The 25674-nt window shown below is 42.9% G+C and overlaps 1 protein-coding gene across 1 annotated transcript in view; it reads right to left on the bottom strand.

The window, feature by feature from the left end:
* Nucleotides 1-21874: 21874 nt before the first annotated feature.
* Nucleotides 21875-25674, bottom strand: part of SAR1 (SUPPRESSOR OF AUXIN RESISTANCE1) — a 105193-nt gene continuing 101393 nt past the window's right edge. The window contains exons 24-28 of the mRNA XM_010276784.3: nucleotides 25418-25541; nucleotides 24185-24292; nucleotides 23711-23845; nucleotides 22489-22662; nucleotides 21875-22397 (exon numbers count right to left, since the gene is read on the bottom strand). Coding sequence (XP_010275086.1) covers nucleotides 22356-22397; nucleotides 22489-22662; nucleotides 23711-23845; nucleotides 24185-24292; nucleotides 25418-25541 — 583 coding nt within the window. The 3' untranslated portion in view covers nucleotides 21875-22355. The remainder of the gene's footprint in view (nucleotides 22398-22488; nucleotides 22663-23710; nucleotides 23846-24184; nucleotides 24293-25417; nucleotides 25542-25674) is intronic.

The following is a 25674-nucleotide window of genomic DNA, read 5'->3' as shown; positions in this document are numbered from 1 at the left end:
TTTGGCCTCCTCCATTGCACTGAGCAGAATATCAGTCTGCTCCTTGACCAACGCTTCGAGGTTTACGTTCTCTCTCTTAAGGGTCACCTCGGTATCCTCCAGTTCCTTCTTCTCTGCCATCAACAGAGTCAGCAATTCCTTCTTAGCTCGTGCATCTTTTTGCAACTTGTTGATCTCGCTACGAGATAGGTTCAGTTCGGAGTGGGAACTTCGGGAGGACTCCTCGGCCTCAAGAGCTCACTTTAGGTTCACCTCAGACAGGTAGGCCAGAGCATGGATCGAAGAATTCATCTGCCAAGAGAAGAAACAAAATCAAAGTATGAAGAAAAAAACTATGAATAATATAGCCCAAAGGTTGAGTACGTACCTGAAGGAATGGAAAGATCCATCGTATGGATGCCGGGATAAAGCTGAATAGAATGGGCGAATTTCAAAAATTTCTATCATTCCTATAACTAGGAATCACATTCCCTATTTCAGAAAACTAACTTTCAATGATCAATCTTGAATCAAGAACCGAACCAGATCTTAACAAAACAGTAGGAGAGGGAAATACCTGATATGAAGAATTAGTATCCCCCAACAAAGGTTTTCACGCCTAGAAAAGTCACCAAAACTGCTCCCACTGAAGATGGTGCAGTGTAGAATGGAGCAGAATCAACAACGTTCTTCACAGGAACTAGATCCAACACAAAAACCCACTGGATGGTAGGTGAGCACAACTTCTTTTCAATTCTTTCACAAAGAACTGAAATCAAGAACGCTTCTTGATGACTCCCACGTGAGTGGAGATGAATTGCTAAAGGCGGCGGCAACAGGGAGAAATTAGCACAGTCTCACTGTATGCTGATTTCTCTCTTCTGTGTTGTATCTGTATATCAGATGAGGTTTTTTTTAGGCTGCCGCCCCCTCCTCCTTATATAATCCTAAAGGGATCAGCTCCTAATCCTATTAGGAGATGTTGATCCCTTTAAGTGATAAGGAAGAGTCCTTATCTAATTGGCAAATCATGATCAGCCCTCCTAATTTGATTAGGAGTTTCCAGTTTTGAATCATATTCAAATTTGGACTCTTACTAAGTGGATAGGGACTTTCCCTTATCCTTTAAGGCAGGTACATATCTCAGATTCGCCCCATTCAAGCCAATCTAATTAACCCAGCTCGTATTGGGCTTTTGGCCCATTAAGTGTATGTGCTCACTTAAGCCTTCCAAATTACTGCCTAGTTGGGCTTTCTCTATATGGCATGGGACCCAAACGTTGATCTACACATCAGCCACAAGGATTCGGCCCAGCCTCTGTCACAAGGCCTAGCCGAATTCACTGGAAAGCCTAGTGAACCCCTTGAGCCCATCATATGGACTCTATGGTCCCAACACTTACACTAAGTGGTCCTTGGGCCAAGCCACCTTGTAACACCCAAGGACTGTGGGCAGATGTAATATTAGCCCATTAGGTTTAACCCTCAATGGCCTTACACTTAACCTCTCAGCCCATAATGATCAAACACTGCCTGACAAGAGAGGACCTCTCCTCGACTGCAAGGTACAGTGCTGCACTCTCGTCTTACATGGACCCCAGGGATTAAAACCTTTTGCAAACAATTTTGGAAACCTATAATATATATTATATCGCATAAATATATTTTGCAAAACAAAATTTCAACGATTGAAATCAACTACCGACAGTTTTGGTTTCCATCAGAGAGAGTGCATTTCCCCGATCATTACCTTTGACCGACAAAGGGGCTGATCCTATCACTATGATCACCCACTCAGATGGGTTCATGAACCATCTCAACATACCCAGGTTTTGACGCCCTCTAAGGGTCTCACTGCTTGGCATATCAAAGATGGCCCAATCCACCACCTAGTGTGGTACCATAATCGAGTCTAGGGGTTAGGTGTAACATTCCAGTTTTGCTCACTAATTGCCAAGGTCCAAGCCAATATTGGAATTCTGGTCCGGTTCAAGGTCTCAAGCTGATCCCACACTACATGTACCTCGGGTCTCACCCTGGTGGCAGAGACAGGCCACCCTAACCAACTTGACGGCACATCAGTGTCAGCCTTATTAGGATAGGTCTCCCCAGACCGACCCACTGGCTGTAAACGTTCTAAACCAACATAAGTCTCATAAGTGGCCGGTTTTAAGGGTATTACAGAGAAACACACCACATAACATGATTCAAATATGTGCTTTATTCATTTACAATAAATGTCATAAGTACATCAAACTGATTGGAACTAAGGGCATACAAAACTATCTAACAACTCCCACTTGCACTTAGGTCCAATCTAGAATAAGTCGGAGCCCCATACTTTCAATGTGTTTCTCAAACACTTTCTGTGTGAGTGGCTTAGTCAATGGGTCTGCAACATTCTCTGTTGAAGCTACCTTCTGAATTAGGACGTCCCCTCTACCATCAATCTCCCGCAATACGTGGTACTTCCTCTTGATGTGCTTGGACTTCGAGTGGGCACGTGGCTCCTTAGGCAGAGCAATGGCCCCATTGTTGTCGCACAGCAACGGGATGGGTGATGTGCTGGATGGAACTACTCCCAACTCTTGGATGAACTTCTTCATCCACACGGCTTCCTTGGCAGCCTCACTTGCGGCAATGTATTCGGCTTCGGTTGTGGAATCCGCCGTGGACCCATGTTTGCTGCTTTTCCAGCAAACAGCACACGATCCTATCGTAAATACGTAACCAGATGTAGACTTTCTATCATCTAGGTCTGACTGGAAGTCAGCATCGCTATACCCTTGGATCTGTAGTGATGTACCATCGAATACTAGAAAAAACTCTTTTGTCATTTGAAGGTACTTAAGTATGCATTTCACAGCGGTCCAATGCTCCTGCCCTGGGTTGGCCTGAAATCTGCTTACCACACTCACCGCGTGAGCAATATCAGGGCGAGTGCACAACATGGCATACATGATGCTCCCCATGGCAGAGGCATAGGGAACATTCTTCATGTCCTCGATCTCCTCAAATGTCTTGGGAGACATCTTCTTGGAGAGAGCAACTCCGTGCCTGAAAGGAACGTTTCCCGTCTTGGAGTTCTCCATGCTGTACCTTTTAACGATTTTGTCAATGTAAGCAGATTGGGATAATCCTATTTTCCGCTTCGATCTATCTCTATAGAGTCGAAGACCCAGTATATAAGACGCTTCTCCAAGATCTTTCATGGAGAATTGCTGTGAAAGTCATACTTTGACCGAGGTCAACATTCCCACATCATTCCCAATGAGTAGGATATCATCTACATACAGAACCAAGAATGTAACCTTATCCCCACTGGATTTCTTGTATACATAGGGCACATCCGGGTTCTGCTCAAAATCAAACATTTTGACGATAGAGTCAAACCGGATGTTCCAACTCCAAGAAACTTGCTTAAGTCCATATATGGATCTATTAAGTTTACATACCATGTGTTCCTGATCAGCAGCAATGAAGCCTTGCGGCTGCTGCAAGTAGATATCTTCAGTAAGATCTCCATTCAGGAATGCGGTTTTGACATCCATTTTCCAAATCTCGTAGTCATGGTATGCTACTACAGCTAGCAGGATCCTAAGGGATTTAAGCATGGCCACAGGCGAAAAAGTTTCCTCATAATCGATGCCCTCTTTCTGAGTATACCCATTCTGAAGGGATGAGAGATCCATCCTATGGACGCCCAAAAGATTGCGGAATAAGGGGCGAATTTCAAAAATTTTTCTCTCCCTTCAACTGGGAATTGTATTCCCCATTTAGAAAATCATATTTTCAAGGATCAATTCTGAACCATAAACTGAACCAGATCTGAACCAAAAAGGAGTGGGAAGGATTATACCTGATACGGAGAAGTAATATCTCCCAACGAAGGTGTTCACGCCCAAGGAAGGATCCAAAGACTGCTCCCACTGAAGATGGCGCAGTGTAGGTGGAGCAGAATCAGCAGTGTTCTTCTCCAAGAACTCTGTCCTTCGCAAGAATCAGCAAGATGGTACGTGAGCACAGGTTCCTTTCAATCATTTCTCAAAGGACTGATGTCAAGATCCAATCTTGACTTCTCCCACAAGTGGAGATCGAACTGGCAAACAGGGCGGCAAGAACAGGGAAGCGGCAAGAGAGTATTTGCAGGGAGCAGAATTCTCTCTTCTTGATTTCAGCACTAAAGAAAACCTGATGATCTGTGTGTGTTTTAGGCTGCCGCCCCCTTCTTCTTTTATAATCTTAAAAGGATCAGCTCCTAATCAGATTAGGAGTTGCTAATCCAAATCATATTTGGGTTAGAAGTCCCTTTAAGTGATAAGCGATAATCCTTATCTTATCTGGAGATCAGATCAGCCATCTCCTAATCTGATTAGGAGGTTTCCAGATCCAAATCTTATTTAGATCTTGGACTCTCTAAGTGGATAGGGTCTAAGCCCAATCCTATTATCTGATCCACTTCAGATTTCGCCCCTTTATTAACTAAATAAACAGCCCAGTTCGAAATGGGCTTTAGGCCCATTAAGCTTATGTTCTCACTTAATCCTCTTAACTGCTGCCCAGTTGGGCTTCCTTGTATGGCATGGGACCCAAGCATTGATCTACACATCAGCCACATGGGTTCGGCCCAGCCTTTGTTACAAGGCCTGGCCGAATACACTGTTAAAGACAGTGCACCCCCTGAAACCCATCAAATGGGCTCTACAGGCCCAACACTTACCCTAAGAGGTCCCTGGGCCAAGCCACCTTGTAACACCCAGGGACTGTGGACAGATGCAAGATTAGCCCATCAGGCATTATCCTCAATGGTCTTACACTTAACCTCTCAGCCCATAATGATCATACACTGCCCGACAAGAGAGGACCTCTCCCTCGGCTACAAGGAACAGTGTTGCACTCTCCACTCATATGGATCCCGGGAATTAAAACCTTCTTGCAAACATTTTAGAAACCATAATATATATATATATATACTTTTATATCCTATATAAAATACATTTGCAAAACAAATCTCAATGGTTGAAATCGGCTGCCGGCAGTCTTGGTTTCCATCAGTGAGAGTGCATCCCCGATCATTACCTTTGTCCGACAAAGGGGCTGATCCTGTCACTATGATCACCCACTCAGATGAAGTCTCGAACTGTCCCAACATACCCAGGTTTTGACCCCCGCTAAGGATCTCACTGATTGGTACATCAAAGATAGCCCAATCTGACACCTAGTGCAGTATCATAATCGAGTCTAGGGGTCGGGTGTAACTTTCCAGTTTTTCCCATCAATCTCCAAGGTCCAGGGCAATACTGGAAATCTGGTCCAATTCAAAGATTCAATTAATTCTACACTGTATGTGCCTAGGGTCTCACCCTGGCAGCTGAGACAGGCCACCCCAACCGACTTGGTGGCACCACAGTGTCAGCCTTGTCATGATAGGTCTCCCCAGACCGACCCACTAGTTGTGAACATTCTAAACTAACACGAGTCTCATTAAGTGTCCAGTTTAAGGGTATTACACAGAAACATACCAAGGGAACATGAATCAAATATGTATCTTTATTCATTTACAATAAACTTATAAAGTACATAATTCTGATTGAAGCTAAGGGCATACAAAACTGTCTAACAGCTCCCACTTGCACTTAGGTCCAATCGGGTACTAGCCGGAGTCCCATGCTTTTCACGTGTTTCTCAGACACTTTCTGTGATAGTGGCTTTGTCAATAGGTCTGCTACATTTTCCGCTGACGCTACCTTCTGAATCAGGACGCCCCCTCTACCAATAATCTCCCGCAGTACGTGGTACTTCCTCTCGATGTGCTTCGACTTCGAGTGGGCTCTTGGCTCCTTAGCCTGAGCAATGGCTCCATTGTTGTCACACAACAATGGGATGGGTGATGTGCTGGACGGAACAACTCCCAACTCGTGAACGAACTTCTTCATCCACACAGCTTCTTTGGCAGCCTCACTTGCGGCAATGTATTCGGCCTCGGTCGTGGAGTCTGCAGTGGACCCCTGTTTGCTACTTTTCCAGCAAACAGCACACGATCCTATCGTGAAAACATATCCAGATGTAGACTTTCTATCATCTGGGTCTGACTGGAAATCGGCATCTGTAAACCCCTGGATCTGTAGTGAGCTACCGTCGAACACCAGACAAAACTCTTTTGTCCTTCGAAGGTACATAAGTATGTTTTTCACAGCAGTCCAATGCTCCTGCCCTGGGTTGGCCTGAAATCTGCTTACTACACTCACTGCCTGAGCAATGTCAGGACGAGTGCACAGCATGGCATACATGATGCTCCCAACCGCAGAGGCATAGGGAATGTCTTTCATGCCATCAATCTCCTCAGAAGTCTTGGGAGACATTTTCTTGGAGAGAGTGACTCCATGCCTGAAAGGAACATTTCCTTTCTTGGAGTTTTCCATGCTGTATCTTTTGACTATTTTGTCAATATAAGCAGATTGGGATAATCCAATTATCCGCTTCGATCTATCTCTATAGAGTCGAAGACCCAGTATATAGGAGGCTTCTCCAAGATCTTTCATGGAGAATTGTTGCGAAAGCCATACTTTCACTGTAGTTAACATTCCTACATCATTCCTAATGAGTAGAATGTCATCTACATATAGAACCAAGAAGGTAACCTTATCTCCACTGAACTTCCTGTAGACACAGGGTTCATCCGGATTCTGCTCGAAGTCAAACGATTTGACAACAGAGTCAAAACGGATGTTCCAACTTCTAGAAGCTTGCTTAAGTCCATAAATGGATCTATTAAGTTTACATACCATGTTTTCCTGACCCGCAGCAATGAAGCCTTGCGGCTGCTGCATATAGATATCTTCAGTAAGATCTCCATTCAGGAATGCAGTTTTGACATCCATCTGCCAAATCTCATAATCATGGTATGCTGCTATAGCTAGCAGGATCCTAATGGATTTAAGCATGGCCACAGGCGAAAAGGTTTCCTCATAATCGATGCCTTCTTTCTGAGTGTACCCTTTCGCCACAAGACGAGCTTTGAAGGTCTCAATCCTGCCATCGGGGCCCTTCTTCCTCTTGTAAATCCATTTGCAACCGATTGCTTTTACCCCGGTGGGTGGATTTACTAGAGTCCAGACTCCATTGGCCTCCATTGAGTCCATCTCTGCTCTCATGGCCTCCACCCACTTCTAGGAATCTATGTCCAACATAGCTTCCGCGTAAGTCACGGGATCCTCCTCACAAGTCAAGGTTTCCACCAGGTAACTATCCTGATCATAACCATAACGGACTGGTGGTCTGGATGCCCGAGTGGATCTTCTAAGTTGGTCGCTACCTCGAACTTGTGGGACATCTCCCACTGCTCCTGAGTTCTCCTCATCAAGAACAACTTCCTGACGATGGGTGTCCAAGATATAGTCGGTTTCCAAGAATTGTGCATTTCGACTACAGAACACTTTCTGCTCACTTGGGTCATAGAAAAGGTAACCTACAGAGCCTTTTGGGTAGCCTACAAATAGGCAACGGCTGGTCTTAGATTCCAACTTGTCTGCACTCGTTCTTTTAACGTGTGCTGGACAATCCCAAATCTTCAAGTGTCTGACACTTGGTTTCTTTCCGGTCCAAAGTTCATATGGAGTATTCGGAACCGATTTGGTTGGAACCCGATTCAGCACGTAAATTGCAGTCTCTAATGCGTAACCCCAAAAGAATGTGGGTAACTCTGAGTGTATGAGAAGCGACCGGACCATATTTAATAAGGTCCTATTCCTCCTCTCTGAAACACCGTTAAGTTGTGGTGTAGCAGGAGGAGCTAATTGTGACACTATCCCATTGTTCTTTAAGTAGTCCCTGAATTCGTCAGAGAGATATTCGCCACCTCGATCTGATCGAAGGGCTTTAATTTCTCTCCCTAACTGTTTCTCGACCTCTTGTCTAAACTCTTTGAACTTTTCAAAGGATTCAAACTTGTGTCTCATTAGGTACACGTAACCATATCGTGAAAAATCATCTGTGAAGGTGATGAAATACACGTGTTGATTTCGTGTCCTAACACTCAGGGGACCACATACATCAGTATGTATTAGGTCAAGTGTGCTTATACATCTTTCAGGCTTACCGTTAAATGGCCGTTTCGTCATCTTGCCTTGTAAGCAAGGCTCACAGGTGGGAAGATCTTCTACAGCTAGAAAATCCAAAGGACCATCCTTTACCAACCTTGTGATTCGGTCAACACCGATGTGGCCAAGTCGGTAATGCCACAAACACGTGGGATTAACTATATCACGGGCTCTCTTCTTGCGGATTTCAGCCGACGTAGTTTCGGTTATGTTAGTTTCTAGATAAGGATGTAGAACATAGAGACCGTTCTCCAGTTCCCCGTATGCGATGAATCTGTTGTTTCTTTTAATAGTAATCGTATTACTAAAGAAGACAGAATAACCATCTACACACAGTTTTGAGACAGAAATCAAATTTCTTCTTAAATTTTGTACATAAAAACAATCTTTCAGTACAATTATTCCTTCTCTAAAATATAATTCCATGGTTATTATGGCCGCGGCTGCAACAGTTGCAGTAGTCCCCAAGTAGAGTGTGACTTCTCCTTCACTCAGCCTTCTGCTTACCTTGAACCCCTGCAGTGAGTTACACACATGAGTTGAAGCCCCGGAGTCAATACACCAGGACGCAGAAGCTACCAACAAATTGGTTTCTATAACACAAGTTTCGAAGTTACCTTTCTTGGATTCCAGGTAGGCAGGACAATTCCTTTTCCAGTGGCCGGTCTTCTTGCAGAAGTGACAGGCATCCGATGCTTTGTCTTTCTTCTGCTTCTTGCTTTTAGTGGCTTTCTTCTGAGGCTTCTTTGCCTTCCTTTTTCTCTTGCCTGTCTTGCCAGCTTCAACAAGCATGGCTACAGGCTCATCCTTTTTAATCAGTTTTTCAGCTCTTTGCAACATATTGCTGAGCTCTTGTAAGCTGACATTCAGCTTGTTCATGTTATAGTTCATGATGAACGGATTAAAGGAAGGAGGCAAAGAGTTAAGGATAGCATCTATCTGGGTTGCAAGGTCCAGCCCGGATCCAAGAGCCTCCAGTTCGTTGATGTATCCCATCATCCGAAGACAATGGTCGTGAACTTGTTGACCCTTGGACATTTGTGTGGTCATGAACTGTTTCAAGACCTTTTGTCAAGTAGAACGATTCTGCTCTTCATACATTGTCCTGAGACTGTCCAATATGTCTTTGGCAAGTTCGATCTGATCGAACTGCCTCTGTATCGGATTGTCCAAGGAGGCAATGATGTAACACCGGGCAAGGGAGTTTTTCTCCTCCCATTCTTGATAGTCTCTCCTTCGGGCCTCAGAAGCCCTATCTCCCGGACGCTCCGGGGCAGGATTCTTTGCCACTTTGTCAAGTTTTTCAGAAGCAAGGACCAGCATAAGGTTCCTATACCAGTCAGCATAGTTTGGGCCCTTCAACTTGTTGTCATCAAGTAGCTTTGCAAATGATCCGTTTGCCATTTTCTGATAAAAGAGCAAACATCAGTCCACGACCTAATTCGATTCATGTTCATTTCATAGATATGGATTTTAATCTACGATCCATTTCCATTTATTCATCTCTGAGATTTCCCTCCTTTCTCAGTGACGGAGACTACGGGTTGTCTCTGGAAATGTGGGAAATCACATAGGGTGCATGAAGCCAACTGTTTCAGCTGCATAACCCTACCACCTTTTTGTGAAGGATCATATCCACTCATCATATGAGTTTTCCCTTTGGCCTCTGTCAGACAAGGTTCAGAGCCGTTTTCAGGTAAACCTTTCCGTCCAGTGAGTGCTTACCCATCATATTCATGAACGCCAAGGTACCGTGAGAGAGTTCCCATTTTCTGGTGAAGCCCCTCCCACATCGGTCTATGACGCCCCTATCATCTTATGAAACACTTAGACAAGCCCAACAGCAAATGGATAGCCCATTTTCTGGTGCGTTTCCACATTACTGAAGGACCCATCCTCGTGCTAATGATGGAAGGCCTTTAGAGAGTTCATCATATGAATCTCCCTATCACATGCACTCATATTATCTGGAGGGAACAGATAATTACGCCCTAGTTCTATCTTTAGGTCAAACCAAAGTGGCTCCCACTGACTTTCATAAAGCCAGATTTTGGTGGGCCTAAATCGGCTAGGGTTCCGCACGAGACCTCATGATGAGGTGTGGGGCCCACCACTGAGGGAGGTCATCCAATGACCAAAAGGGACACCATGGCAATGATGTGCATTCAGCCATGGTGTGCGAAAGAGCCATTGTCGATTGAGCACGGGCAAAGTACTTATGGCCCATGTACGTAGCACATCACACATCCATACATCACATGCAGGGAAAAATTGATCCAATCAATTAATTATCTGTAAAGCCCATTTGAAGCCCATTTTAAATCCATAATATTAACCATTAATATTATTCAGGTATATGGGCCGAATGGTTCAACCCATATAGCTTTAAGGGTTAAGTGGGCTTTTAGCAGTTTTAACTGTTTAAAAGTGGGCCTTTACAGGTTGGGCCGAATTAACCATTTAATTAAATATCAATCCTTAGGCCCATTAGTGGGAAATTAGGGCAGACTTTCAGCCTTGATTAAACCCTAGATTCGGTCCAAACAGTTTGAACCAATCTTGGTTCGAATGGGTCTAGGGTTTGATCTTTAATTAAATCTTTAATTCAAGAAAATAATCTGAAATTAATCACTGATAAAAGAAAAACAACAATCAGTAAATCAGGGTTGTTCGCACAATCCATCCTGCAAAACAGAGGTTAGATCACAGAATGCAGTTTCACAAACTGCAAATCACAGATAGCGATTCTCTCATCTGCGAAATCTTCTTCTCTACGAAATCTCCCTTTCTGCGCCGCCATCTTCGATCCATAATTAAAATAAATAGAAATCCTATTTCTATTAATAATTACATTAGATCAAATACCTATACATTGAGTCTAGAAAATAAAAAATTATTTACAGACCAAATGTAATAAATAAATCAAGAAACTACAAATCTTGCAGGTTCCCTACGCAAACCAAGATTTCGATCCCCTCTTGTACGAACAACCCATAAATCAAGAAAATCATAAAGAACAATTCTAAATAATAATCAGATTTATATAAAATTAATTTCAGATTATTCGCCCATTAATTTTGGGAACAAATTTCCCAAAACCCATATCTGCACAAATTGGGTAGAACACCTTCTGCCCAATTGCGCAGGTTCAGATCTGAAACTAGATGGTTCAAGATTTGAACCTGGCTCTGATACCACTGAAGGGATGAGAGATCCATCCTATGGACGCCCAAAAGATTGCGGAATAAGGGGCAAATTTCAAAATTTTTTCTCTCCCTTCAACTAGGAATCGTATTCCCCATTTAGAAAATCATATTTTCAAGGATCAATTCTGAACCATAAACTGAACCAGATCTGAACCAAAAAGGAGTGGGAAGGATTATACATGATACGGAGAAGTAATATCTCCCAACGAAGGTGTTCATGCCCAAGGAAGGATCCAAAGACTGCTCCCACTGAAGACGGCGCAGTGCAGGTGGAGCAGAATCAGCAGTGTTCTTCTTCAAGAACTCTGTCCTTCGCAAGAATCAGCAAGATGGTACGTGAGCACAGGTTCCTTTCAATCATTTCTCAAAGGACTGATGTCAAGATCCAATCTTGACTTCTCCCACAAGTGGAGATCGAACTGGCAAACAGGGCGGCAAGAACAGGGAGGCGGCAAGAGAGTATTTGCAGGGAGCAGAATTCTCTCTTCTTGATTTCAGCACTAAAGAAAACCTGATGATCTGTGTGTGTTTTAGGCTGCCGCCCCCTTCTTCTTTTATAATCTTAAAGGGATCAGCTCCTAATCAGATTAGGAGTTGCTAATCCAAATCATATTTGGGTTAGAAGTCCCTTTAAGTGATAAGGGATAATCCTTATCTTATCTGGAGATCAGATCAGCCATCTCCTAATCTGATTAGGAGGTTTCCAGATCCAAATCTTATTTAGATCTTGGACTCTCTAAGTGGATAGGGTCTAATCCCAATCCTATTAGCTGATCCACTTCAGATTTCGCCCCTTTATTAACTAAACAAACAGCCCAGTTCGAAATGGACTTTAGGCCCATTAAGCTTATGTGCTCACGTAACCCTCTTAACTGCTGCCCAGTTGGGCTTCCTTGTATGGCGTGGGACCCAAGCATTGATCTACACATCAGCCACATGGGTTCGGCCCAGCCTTTGTTACAAGGCCTGGCCGAATACACTGTTAAAGACAGTGCACCCCCTGAAACCCATCAAATGGGCTCTACGGGCCCAACACTTACCCTAAGAGGTCCCTGGGCCAAGCCACCTTGTAACACCCAGGGACTGTGGGCAGATGCATGATTACCCCATCAGGCATTATCCTCAATGGTCTTACACTTAACCTCTCAGCCCATAATGATCATACACTACCCGACAAGAGATGACCTCTCCCTCGGCTGCAAGGAACAGTGTTGCATTCTCCACTCATATGGATCCCGAGAATTAAAACCTTCTTGCAAACATTTTGGAAACCATAATATATATATACTTTTATATCCTATATAAAATACATTTGCAAAACAAATTTCAACGGTTGAAATCGGCTGCCGGCAGTCTTGGTTTCCATCAGTGAGAGTGCATCCCCGATCATTACCTTTGTCCGACAAAGGGGCTGATCCTGTCACTATGATCACCCACTACCTGGAACATGTCCCACTACTCCTGAGCTCTCCTCATTAAGAACAACTTCTTGACGATGATTGTTTAGGATGTAATCCTCCTCCAAGAAATGGGCATTCCGACTACAAAACACCTTCTGTTCTCCTGGGTCATAGAATAGATAGCCCATAGAGCTTTTGGGGTAGCCTACAAATAGGCAACAGCTGGTTCGGGATTCCAATTTGTCCAGACTCATTCTTTTAATGTGTGCTAGACAACCCCAAATCTTCAAGTGTCTAACACTTGGTTTCTTTCCGCTCCAAAGTTCATATGGAGTGCTTGAAACCGATTTGGTTGGAACCCTATTCAGCATGTAAATCGCAGTATCTAATGCGTATCCCCAAAAGGATGTGGTTAACTCCGAGTGTGCGAGAAGTGACCGAAACATATCAAGTAAGGTCCTATTCCTCCTCTCTAAACACCGTTAAGTTGTGGTGTAACAGTTGGAGCTAACTGCGATACTATTCTGTTGACCTTCAGGTAGTCCCTGAATTTGTCAGAGAGATACTCGCCACCTCAATCGGATCGAAGGGTCTTAATTTCCCTCCCCAACTGTTTCTCGACCTCTTGTCTAAACTCCTTGAACTTTTCAAAGGATTCAGACTTGTGTCTCATTAGGTACACGTAACCATACCGCGAATAATCATCGGTGAAGGTGATGAAGTATACGTGTTGGTTACGACTCCTAACATTCAGGGGCCCGCATACATCACTATGTATAAGGTTAAGCGTGCCTGTACATCTTTCAGGCTTGCCGTCGAATGGCCGTTTTGCCATCTTACCACGAAGGCAAGGCTCACAGGTGGGAAGATCTTCTACAGTTAGAAAATCCAAAGGACCATCGTTTACCAACATTGTGATTCGATCAATACCGATATGGCCAAGACGGTAATGCCATAGGCATGTGGGACTAATGGTATCATGAGTTCTCTTGGGAACGTCAACCGACGTAGTTTCAGCTATGTTGGTTTCTAGAGAATGATGCAGAGCATAGAGACCGTTCTCCAGTTCCTCGCATGTGATGAATTTGTTGTTTCTTTTAATAGTAATCGTATTACTAAACAAAACAGAATATCCATCAACACACGATTTTGAGACAGAAATCAATTTTTTTCTTAAATTCTGTACATAAAGACAATCTTTAAGTACAAGTGATCATTCTCTAAAAAACAATTCTACAATTCCGATGGCCATAGCTGCAACACTTGCAGAAGTTCCCAAGAAGAGCGTCACCTCTCCCTCACTCAGTCTTCTACTTATTCTGAAACCCTGTAATGTGTTACATGCATGAGTCGAAGCCCCGAAGTCAATACACCAGGAAGCAGAAGTAACCAACAAATTGGTTTCTATGACACAAGATTCGGGATTACCTTTCTTGGATTCCAGGTAGACAGTACAGTTCCTTCTCCAGTGGTCGGTCTGTTGACAATGGTGACAGGCATCGGATGCCTTGTCCTTCTTCTGTCTCTTGGATTTGTTGCCCTTCTTCTAGGGCCTCTTCTTAGACCTCCTCTTCTTGCCACGCTTGCCTGCTTCCATAAGCATGGCGACGGGATCATCCTTACGAATCAGTTCCTCACCTCGTTGCAACATATTACTGAGCTCTTGTAAGCTGACGTTCAGCTCATTCATGTTATAATTCATGACAAACTGATTGTAGGACGGAGGTAAAGAATTCAGAATGGCGTCTACCATGGTGACGTGGTCTAGCCCGGACCCTAGGGCTTCCAGCTCATTTATGTATCCCATCATTCGAAGACAATGGTCATGCACTTGTTGTCCCTTGGTCATTTGAACGGTCATGAACTACTTCAAGGCCTTCTGCCAAGTAGAACGATTCTGCTCTTCGTGCATAGTTTTCAAACTGTCCAATATGTCCTTGGCCAGTTCGATCTGATCGAACTGCCTCTGTATTGGATTGTCCAGAGAAGCTATGATATAGCAGCGGGTCAGGGAGTTCTTTTTCTCCCACTCAAGGTAGTCCCTTCTGTGGGCCTCAGAAGCCCGATCACCTGGACGCTCCGGGGTGGGGTTTTTGGCAACTTTATCCAATTTTTCAGAAGTCAGTACCAGCATGAGGTTACGGTACCAGTCAACGTAATTAGGGCCCTTAAGTTTGTTGTCAACAAGAAGCTTGGCGAATTGTCCATTAGCCATTTTCTGGAAAAATAGCCAGACATCAGTGCACAACCTAATTTGATTCATGTTATCTACATAGATATGGCTTTTAATCTATGTCCCATTTCCATTTGTTCATCATCGGGATTTCCCTCCTATCTCAGTAACGGAGACAACGACAATTATGTCTCTTGGAAATGTGGGAAACCACATAGGGTGCATGGAACCAACTATTTCAGCTGCATAACACCACCACCTTTCTGTGAAGGATCATATCCACTCATCACATGAGCTTTCCCTTTGGCCTCTGTCAGACAAGGTTCATAGCCATTTATGAGTAAACATTTTTGTCCAGTGAGTTCTCACCCATCATATTCGAGCATGCCAAGGTACCATGGGAGAGTTCCCATTTTCTGGTGAAGCCCCTCCCACATCGATCTATGACGTCCCTATCATCATATGAAACAATCCAACAGATCCAGCAGCAAATCAGTTGGCCCATTTTCTGGTGCTTCTCCTCATCATTTGAAGGACCCGTCTTCATGCTAATGACAGAAGGCCTTTAGAGAGTCCATCATATGGATCTCCCTATCACATGCACTCATATTTCAGGAGGGAACAAGTTATGCCCTAGTTTTAGGTCAAACTTGAGTGGCTCCCACTGGCTTTCATAAAGCCAGATTTTTGGTGGCCCAATTCGGCTAGTGTTTCCCCACGTGTCCTTTTTAGGGGTGTGGGGCCCACCACGAAGGGAAGGTCATCCAATGACCATAAGGGTCACCATGGCAACAATGTGCATTCAACCATGGTGCGCGCAAGAGCCACTATCGTATCTGTATGGGCCAAGTGCTTATGGCCCATGAACGCAACACATCACACATCCATACATCACATGTAGGGAAGAATTGATCCAATCAATTAATAACTGTAAAGCCCATTTAAAGCCCATAATATTAACCATTAATATTATCTAGGTATATGGGCCGAAATTAGGGTTGAACAGTTCGGCCCATACAACTTTATCCGCGAAGTGGGCTTTTAGTAGTTTTAACAATTTAAAACTGGAACTTTACAGGTTGGGCCGAATTAAACATTCAATTAATTATCAATCCTTAGGCCCATTAGTGGGAGAATTAGGGCTAACATTCAGCCTTAATCGAACCCTAGATTCGGTCCAACTAGTTTGGACCAATCTGGTTCGAATGGGTCTAGGGTTTGATCTTTAATTAAAGATTTAATTCAAGAAATTAATCTAAAATTAAATACTGATAAAAGAAAATCAAGAATCAGTCAGATAGGGCTATTCGCACAATCCATCCTGCAAAATAGAGGTTAGATCATAGTTTGTAGTTTCATGAACTGCAAATCGCAAATAGCGATCTTCCCATCTGCGAAATCTCCTTCCTTGCGCCGCCAACTTCGATCCAAAATAAAATAAATAGAAAACCTAATTTCTATTAATATTACATCAGATCGAATGCCTATACATTCAGTCTAAAAAAAAAATTATTTTACAAACCAAATGTAATAAGAAAAAAACAAGAAACTGCAAAATCGCAGGTTCCCTACACCAAAATCACAGGTTCCCTGCAAAATCGCCTATACATTCAGTCTAAAGGCGGTGGCGGCAGGGAGAAATTGGCACAGTCTCACTGTATGCTAATTTATCTCTTCTGTGTTGTATCTGTATATCAGATGAGATTTTTTTTTGAGGCTGCCGCCCCCTCCTCCTTATATAATAATCCTAAAGGGATCAACTCCTAATCCTATTAGGAGATGTTGATCCCTTTAAGTGATAAGGTAGAGTCCTTATCTAATCTGTAGATCATGATCAACCCTCCTAATGTGATTAGGAATTTCCAGTTTTGAATCATATTCAAATCTGGACTCTTACTGAGTGGATAGGGACTTTCCCTTATCCTTTAAGGCTGGTCCATATCTCAGATTTGTTCCATTCAAGCCAATCTAATTAGTCCAGCTCGTATTGGGCTTTTGGTCCATTAAGTGTAAGTGTTAACTTAAGCCTTCCAAATTGCTACCTAGTTGGGCTTTCTCTGTATGGCGTGGGACACAAACGTTGATCTACACATCAACCACAAGGGTTCGGCCCAGCCTCTGTCACAAGGCCTATCCGAATTCATTGGAAAGCCCAGTGAACCCCTTGAGCCCATCATATGGACTCTATGGGCCCAACACTTACACTAAGTGGTCCTTGGGCCAATCCACCTTGTAACACCCAAGGGCTGTGGGCAAATGTAAGATTAGCCCATCAGGTTTAACCCTCAATGGCCTTACACTTAACCTCTCAGCCCATAATGATCAAACACTGCCCAAAAAGAGAGGACCTCTCCCCGACTACAAGGTACAGCTCTGCACTCTCCTCTTACACGGACCCTGGGGATTAAAACCTTTTGCAAACAATTTCGAAAACCTATAATATATATTATATCGCATAAATATATTTTGCAAAATAAAATTTCAACGATTGAAATCAACTACCGGAAGTTTTGGTTTCCATCAGAGAGAGTGCATTTCCCCGATCATTACCTTTGACCGACAAAGGGGCTGATCCTGTCACTATGATCACCCACTCAGATGGGTTCATGAACCATCTCAACATACCCAGGTTTTGACCTCCTCTAAGGGTCTCACTGCTTGGCATATCAAAGATGGCCCAATCCGCCACCTAGTGTGGTACCATAATCGAGTCTAGGGTTAGGTGTAACATTCCAGTTTTGCCCACTAATTGCCAAGGTCTAGGGAAATATTGGAATTTTGGTCCGGTTCAAGGTCTCAAGCTGATCCCACACTGCATGTACCTCGGGTCTCACCCTGGTGGCAGAGACAGGCCACCCTAACCAACTTGGCGGCACATCAGTGTCAGCCTTATTAGGATAGGCCTCCCCAGATCGACCCACTGGCTGTGAACGTTCTAAACCAACATAAGTCTCATAAGTGGCCGGTTTTAAGGGTATTACACAAAAACACACCACATAACATGAATCAAATATGCACTTTATTCATTTACAATAAATGTCATAAGTACATCAAACTGATTGGAGCTAAGGGCATACAAAACTGTCTAATACCACCATGCAGTGAGTTGCCGCTCTGGCCCCAAGCTGAGCGACCGGTAAATCAGCCCAACGAGCAACCTCCTCGGCGAAGACCGCATCCTTGCTCTTGAGGAGACCGAACTTCGGAGTCAAGATGCTCCAAGCTGAGGTGTCGCCACTCGATGGAGTGGTCGCCTGAGTGTGTTAGGGCTCGGAAGATGTGGTCTCCTCGGGCAAGTGAGGCGGGGAAGCTTTACCTTGGTCCTCTTCAACCAAGTCGATCACTGGCTGCTCGGCAACTGGAGGGTGCTCGGGGACGGTGGTGCCGATGTCGGAGGTGGTGGTCTCTTCGTGGAGACGAGCCTTCTTGGAGGCCCTTTTCTTCTTCTTCCCCTTCAGCGGGGATGTCAGCCCTGGCAGCTGCAAAAGGCGACGAATAGAGTAAGTACAAGATCAATATAAAACAAGACAAGGAAAACAATTATAGCAGTTTTGATGACGACCTACTAGGAGGACTTAGCCCGGCTTGCATGAGCTTCTCTTCGGTGACGAAGTTCTCGAACTTCAACCCGAGCTTCACCCAAGATCGGACTTCCTCCCGTGTCTTTTGGTCCAATTTATGCTGGGGTCCTGGATGGCAGGCCTTTAGTGAGTTGGAAACGGCTACCCCTCAGTGTTATAGACTATAAAATAACACCTCTTCCAAGCTGGGACTTTGTTTGGGAGCTCGTGCAACAATTTGTACTCAGGGCGAAGAGACATGTAATAGCTTCGCCTTGCTCGGGGACTACACATGCCAAATTTTTCTTTATAGAAAGGATCGAGGAAAAGGTGTCGAGGTCTAGGGGTTGGTTATAATCATGGAAAAGGGAGATGAGAGATGGTACTAACAATGTTACGAATGGAGTTGGTCTATGGCGATGTCAAAGAATTTGACGATCTCAACTATGAAGGGATGGAGTAGGAAATGCAGCCTGGCTACGAGCTGCTCCTCGAAGACCACAATCTCGTCATGACCGTGATCCCAAGGAAAGTTGCCTAAGGGAATGTTGTATACTAGGTTGTTGTGTAGTTTATAATCGGCGTGGCATCCGTGTGCACCTGATATGTGATTTGGGTCATTTCTTGGTCGAGCCAAGCGGTCATACAGGTGCAACCAAAGGTCCACCCTCCGTACCACCTAGACATCATACCAAATCCACCTGGCCTCGTCATAAACTCCCCGCACCAGGTCAGGACCCCTAGCACGAGGAGTGGGGAGCAATTGATGAGGGGTGATTTGGCCCGACCTAGTAAGTAAAGGACACATGAATACGACCTGCCAGTAGGATGACAACTTAGCAAGGGGAACCTAGTCAACAGTTTGGGAGCCCAGGTGTTCGGGCACCTCGGTACAGAGCCACCTTGACACCAAAGCCACTTCGGCACCCAAGTACCTAAGTGACACGTAATAAACTCCAGAAGCTTCTCAACAGACTCTAAATCTCCCGGGATCACACCACGTAACGGCATGCCTTATCCTCTCCCCACCCAGATTGGACGATAACGATAGACTTCATTGACTAGTACATTACTCTCCTTCTAAAGCGGAAACGAATCTCATCTATGCGGACCAAGGATCCCGGAGTCATTTCGTGAGACCCACGATAGCTCAACTATATAAGGGCATCAACCCCCCAGGACCCAGGTATGCGCAATTAAGTGCATTCTAGCTCTCCTACTTCTCAAAGCTCTCAGTTCATAATTACTATTGCTGACTTAAGCATCGGAGCAACCTCGCCAGGTTAGCCATTCTGGGTTCTCTGATTCCTCCCCTTCTTTGCAATTCGAGCGACCTACTTGGTGACAGGCATCCGAGCTCCCTATAGGTAGGAGCATTCAGATCGCGCACCATCAGTTACAACTCTTGTTTCTGTTCCAACGCTTTTGGTCATCCAACTCAATCTCCGACATCCGTACTACGCCCACTCGGAAAAGTCCCCATATCATCAATCGCCTATCCTGATTACCTACATTCCCCAGCCGAGCAGTAGCACTCAAATACTACAATGGAGTTTTGGGCTAGGGTGGGTATGAAAATGGTTCTTCACTCTTGGCTTGTATCTGGTGGCATTGACAGAGCTGCTACTCAACGAGTTGTGGCTTCTGCAACTACTGCTTCTATTGGTTACGCTAGTGAAACCACAAGAACTATGCTCCAAGGACTCTGACCTCAAACCGCAATGCTAAAATTTTGACTATCTTGACGCAATTCGGCCAATCCACTATCAGAGCTAACCGAGAGTCGTAAAGGTAGGATTTAGCCCTAAATGAACACGTCGTCGGCTGCACACATTTCTAATTCTGTCAAAAGAGAGGCACCCTATGAACCAAACTCAAAGTCCTCTTCGGCTTCAAGAGCTTTAATTTCCTCACTTGAATGCTTCTCTCTCTTGATTTCCATTTTACCTCGCTACCTCTATTCGCCATCTCTAGAGCTGGAATTCTTTCAATAGAAACACCTGTCGTTTCCTACGAACATGCAAGTGGAAAAAGATGGGAAGAAAGATTGAAGAAATGTATAGAGAGTGATAAAAGATATTTGAATCCTTAGACAAATAGAGTCTAGTAAAGTGGTCAAACTAAAAAATAAAAAAGAAAAACCTTTAACGAATAAATTAAGAAGAAAAAGTGGGGATTTACAGTGCAAGATGAGCCAAATTAACACGCAAGAAGCCTTGAAGAACACAACTGTAATTGCAGGGGAGGGGAGCTGTTATTAGCCTATTACCTTCCGAGTAATGACCACTCGGCTCGCTTTCATATATTTGAATTCTTATGCTTTGTGTTTGGTTTGGTTAGTGGGAAGTTGGGATCATTGTTTCTTTATTAACAAAAGGTTGATAAAGAAAATTAGATGGCACTTGAAGGGCATTTGTATCTTTTCCCGTGACACTTGACGATTGGTTAACAACAGGTACTAAATTGTCACATTTTGAAAATTTGGGTACTAAATTGTTGCATTTTAAAGTTTGAGTACTAAATTGGCAGTCGACCTAAAGTACAAGATACCTATCAGGGATTTTCCCTAAAAAATATGTAAAAACACTTGCGCATGGATTGCCACTTCTTGTCATAGTCTAAACACTTGCACATGGATTGGTGTTTGAATCTCTTTGACACTTCTTTGAGCTCCATCTTATCACATAGTAGAAAACTAGAGTCCTGTGACATTAGGTGTTGTGAGGAAGTGAGAGAGATGACTTTCTAGGGGATAGGGAGTGGGGGATTTTAGTGAAGTTTAAAGGTTTTAGAGGTCAACTGTCCAAAGATTTCAGTTATGGGGATAGGTACTCTTCCTAAAAATCACTAGAATATCTTGATGTGAGGTCATGCCCATGTATTTCAAAAGTAGGCTGCAATCAGGTAGATTTGCAATTTCTATAAAGCTGTAAAGTGAACTTTACAGTAAGTTTATCTGAGCTAGATGTCTCTCTCTAGAACCAAGATCACAATGGTTCGATAGCCATTGAGACCTGTCAAAAGAAGCAAACCTTGGAAGGTGGGTACCTATTGTTGGATTTGGATCGATGATTGGTTGCATAGCTGAACAAGGGAAAGCAAACCTTTCATCTCGTGATGATTGGGCAACATCATTCAAAATTAAACCACTTTATTATTGAAGTCACCAAATGCACTCCTGTTTGGGATAACGAGTATATTTATAAATGATCCTCACCAAATGCTTTCTTCAAATATCGGCTGGAGACGATCAATGCACAGTGAACAGAGCAACCTGACCTATCATGAGTGAACGCACCAGTGTTCTATACAATGAGGTTCACATACATCATAGAACCCAAACCTGATGAATATGGAATACTAGCGTGTTCACTCATGATAGGTTGCCCAGCCTGCTGTGCATGATTCTGTCTCCAGCCAATCCGGACTGCCTTAGGCAAAAATAAAAGAAAGGCCCTAGTTTCTATAATTTGGTGAAACTCTGCTGCTTATGTCTGAAAACAGCTTACAAATTGAAACTGATATTCTCGATGGTCATTACAATTTACAAGATATTGCAGGTTTACACTGGGACTTGACCGTAACACAAGTATGTAATGGGGAACCGATACTATGCAAAGCAGTGAAATGAAGCTTTCTTCCAAATTGTTCTAATACGTTGGTTATGAGCAATCAAAACTGCAAGGACTTGGTGCATGGACCTTATAGGCACATGACTGCTTGTCAGCTGCTTATCCCAAAAGAAATGAAGGGAAGGGGGCTTTCCTGATGGTTTTGACAGGCCAGCAAGCCAAAAAAATGCCCGGACCCTGTGAGTAAAACTGCCAGAAGACTTGTCATTTGTGTTCCCCTTGTAGCACCATTTACTTGGCACTGTAACGGTCGTGAAATCCTGGATGCTGAAATGTGCAGTGGAGAGCTACTATTGAAATTTACAATCAGAACACAGAAGACAGTGCATCATGCGAGTCAACCTGTACCTGTAAACACATGGAAGAAAATATGGGAAACTTAAAATTGCAGCTTAAGAAAATAAAAAGTCCAAAGAGAATTAAAAGGATCAAGCAATACTAGTTTCAGATGGTTCAGCAAAGCTCCATGCAACAACTTCTTGAGCTTATCACATTGCTCAATCATGTGCCCTGAACTTCTCAACTCCTCAATTTGGCACCAAAGGCGCTCAATTGACGTGTATGGGAACCAAATGGCAGACATTTTTTTTCGGTTAACTATGTCGGCTGGTCTCTGCAACAAAGATTAAACAAGGAAAACTTTCTTTAGCGTGCATAGCATGTGACAAAGGTACAAATGGCAGGCAAAAATGTAAAAAAGACAGCTTTCTACTACATTATACTCCTCGTTAAAATGCATGATACAATTCGAATTTCATACTATGTTTTTTTTCTCTTGTTTGGTTTTCATTTGTCTGGATACGACGCAAAGATGTGGCTGAAAGAATCCAAATCCAAATGCTTGAAACTAGGGGCGCAACTTGAGCAGGTTGGGTGGGTTGAAGGTCAACCCTAGGATGCAGACCTTGGGCTTCAGCCTGCCTAACCCGAGATCAAATCCAAGTTCACCAACTAGAGACTGATAAGAGCCTGACTCAATATAATTTGGGCTGGGCTAAGGTTGGGTTGGGTTTGCTTGGGCTTGGTTAGCTTTAAAAGAATTTATGAATGTATTTATGTACAACAATTTTAAAGGTTTATGTGTCCCAACAGTCTTTAAAGGCTTCTGGCATATTGGTCAAGCGTGTAACAATTAGTATCAGAGCTTATCACCACATTTCAATTTCAAACTACAGAAAGAGATACCTAGGAAAAGGGTTACCTAGAGCAGAGTGAAAGATGTCATGGAAAAGACTACCTAGAGTAGAGTGAAAGCCGTCATGTAGAGGGCTACCTGGAGCGGAATGAAAGCCACAAAAGGGAAAGGGCTACCTTCTGCAGAGTGTGAGCTGTCGTGGAAAGGGCTACCTACCGCTAGACCACAAAGTATATGTTCAATATCATTCTTTTATTGCATATTTATAGTTTATATTAAGTATTAACTAATTTATGAGATTGCATCAATATCTTAAGTTTAGAACGTATCTTTCTTCTATTGACTAGTTACTGCCTAGGGACTGAGTAGAGAGGCCAAAATGACTAGTCATTGCTTTACCTCATTGAGAAAAATTTGGGCACTCCCTTTTTTATCAATTTTGAGGCTTTCCGTTTACACGTTCTTACCTTGAATTTTAACTGAGTACAAGACTTTTGTTTATATTTACAAAAAAGGTAATAATTACCAGAGATGCAAATTCCTCAATGTACTCGATCAAAAGATTTGTAGCTTCTGCATACCGACCATAATCAACATATAGTCGAAATAGAGATGCAGGATCTGCTTCTTGTCCAGTCATCCCCCAAGCCCTTTGACGAAACTGTTGCATCCAATGAGCAGGAAAGTAGGATGTCACAGCAATCTCATAAATCATGATAGTAAGAAGCACACAGTTTGAAATGCAATACACAATTTATCCAGGAAAAAACATAACATGACATTTGCAAAATGAAGGATTATACATTTTGAAGTAGCACCTTAGTATATAGGCATGCAAGGACAATAATACAAGCTTCAAGAAAGGAAAAAGAGAGAAAGCCATTGCAGTGCTATCTTATCTTTCATCTTAAGGGTACTCAATCGAGAATATGATTATGGCTATCTTCGTGTTCTGAAAATTAAAATTGTTTACTGTTAATCCATAAGAAAAAAGAAATACCTTGAACATGTGTACTAGCCAAAGAGGCAATTCAATCTGAGGATCAGTATGCAGAAGTGTTTCTGCAACAATTACCGGTAACCTTGTGTGTAACTTCTTATATTTTTCCTGAAGTTTGTGAACAATCAAGTGGAAAACAAATAAAATTAGTAATCAGAGGCACATAGACACATGAAATAGCACAAATGCATGATATCTTATAATCATAGAAAATAGTCTATAATGCAGAAAATTTGCACCATATACTGATTTACACCGGTTAAAATAATCAAAGCTAATATCTAGAAAGGAACAGAATCAAATGTAAAAACAACTCTAGAAATACCCCAAGTTGACCAATCAGTGCCTCACACCCAGATCCTACTTGGGCCTACTTTGGAAAGAATGAGCTAACTCATTAGCCAATTCAGTGGCCCCTCTCAAAGTGAAGCCCTCCCTCTAACTCTACAATTCGCTCAGTCTGGTAAATCTTACTCTACTGCTTTTTTCTATTTTTTTATCTGGTTCTAACAAGTAATGAGGTTTTTTTCCATACCTGACTGTTAATATGGTGAACTATACTGTTACTCTTACAATATCTGGATTTATGGCTTGTAGGAACAACCAAAGCTATAATCACAATACACAAAAGGCAAGTGAGAAAGGAATACAGCAACAGAGGGTATTGGAATCTTTGCCATCCACAATAATAATGTTGGAAGACAAAGAAACAAACAAGGAGTTAAAAGAATCTCTATGTATTTGGGGCTATATCACCTGAAGGAGAGTGAAAAGAAGAATACAGTGGCTAGGGGAACTAGGGCAACATGATGATCATTATACATACTGTTTTTTCATCTCTTTCTCATAAAATTATGACAGTAACTCAAAAAAAAAAAAAAAATAACATCACCACCTTATTGTACCTGAGGCTCAGTTTGGAAAGAGTACAAATACAAGTGTAAAACCTTGTATTTTGTATGTATTTGCACTGTTTTGTATTTGTACTCTTCCAAAACTGAGCCTGAATATCAGCACTCTAATTTGCCTCCAACACATTGATGAATTTTCAATATAGGATCTTGACATAGACACAATAGTAGAAATGCTAACAGCAAATATCAACTTCATGGAGAATGATAGGAAGAACAACCCAAATTGCAGTTCACACAATGAAATCACAACTCTACGGTAAACCAATGCAACATGTCATATTATACGATACAACAATAAGCTGAGACAAAACAAACGCACAAGATAAATCTTGAGTTGTTCCCACTGGAAGTTCCCACTTGACTGCTGAGATAGAGATGCGCCTTGAATAAATGTTTCATTGGCTGATGAGGTCAGAACAAGACCTTGCATTCTGAAACTTTTCCTGGAAGATAAGCAAATTAAGCAATTCATACATCAAATACCTCTCTCATTTATGTGTGGATTTGGAGGGGGGGGTCTTTCTTTTGTTTGTTTTTCTTTTATTTATGGGATGGGAGTGGTGCAGAAAAGGGAAA

This window comes from Nelumbo nucifera, chromosome 3, assembly GCF_055504915.1.
Source record: "Nelumbo nucifera cultivar China Antique chromosome 3, China Antique-T2T, whole genome shotgun sequence".
Classification (NCBI taxonomy): Eukaryota; Viridiplantae; Streptophyta; class Magnoliopsida; order Proteales; family Nelumbonaceae; genus Nelumbo; species Nelumbo nucifera.
This window is presented reverse-complemented; position numbering and strand designations above follow the sequence as displayed.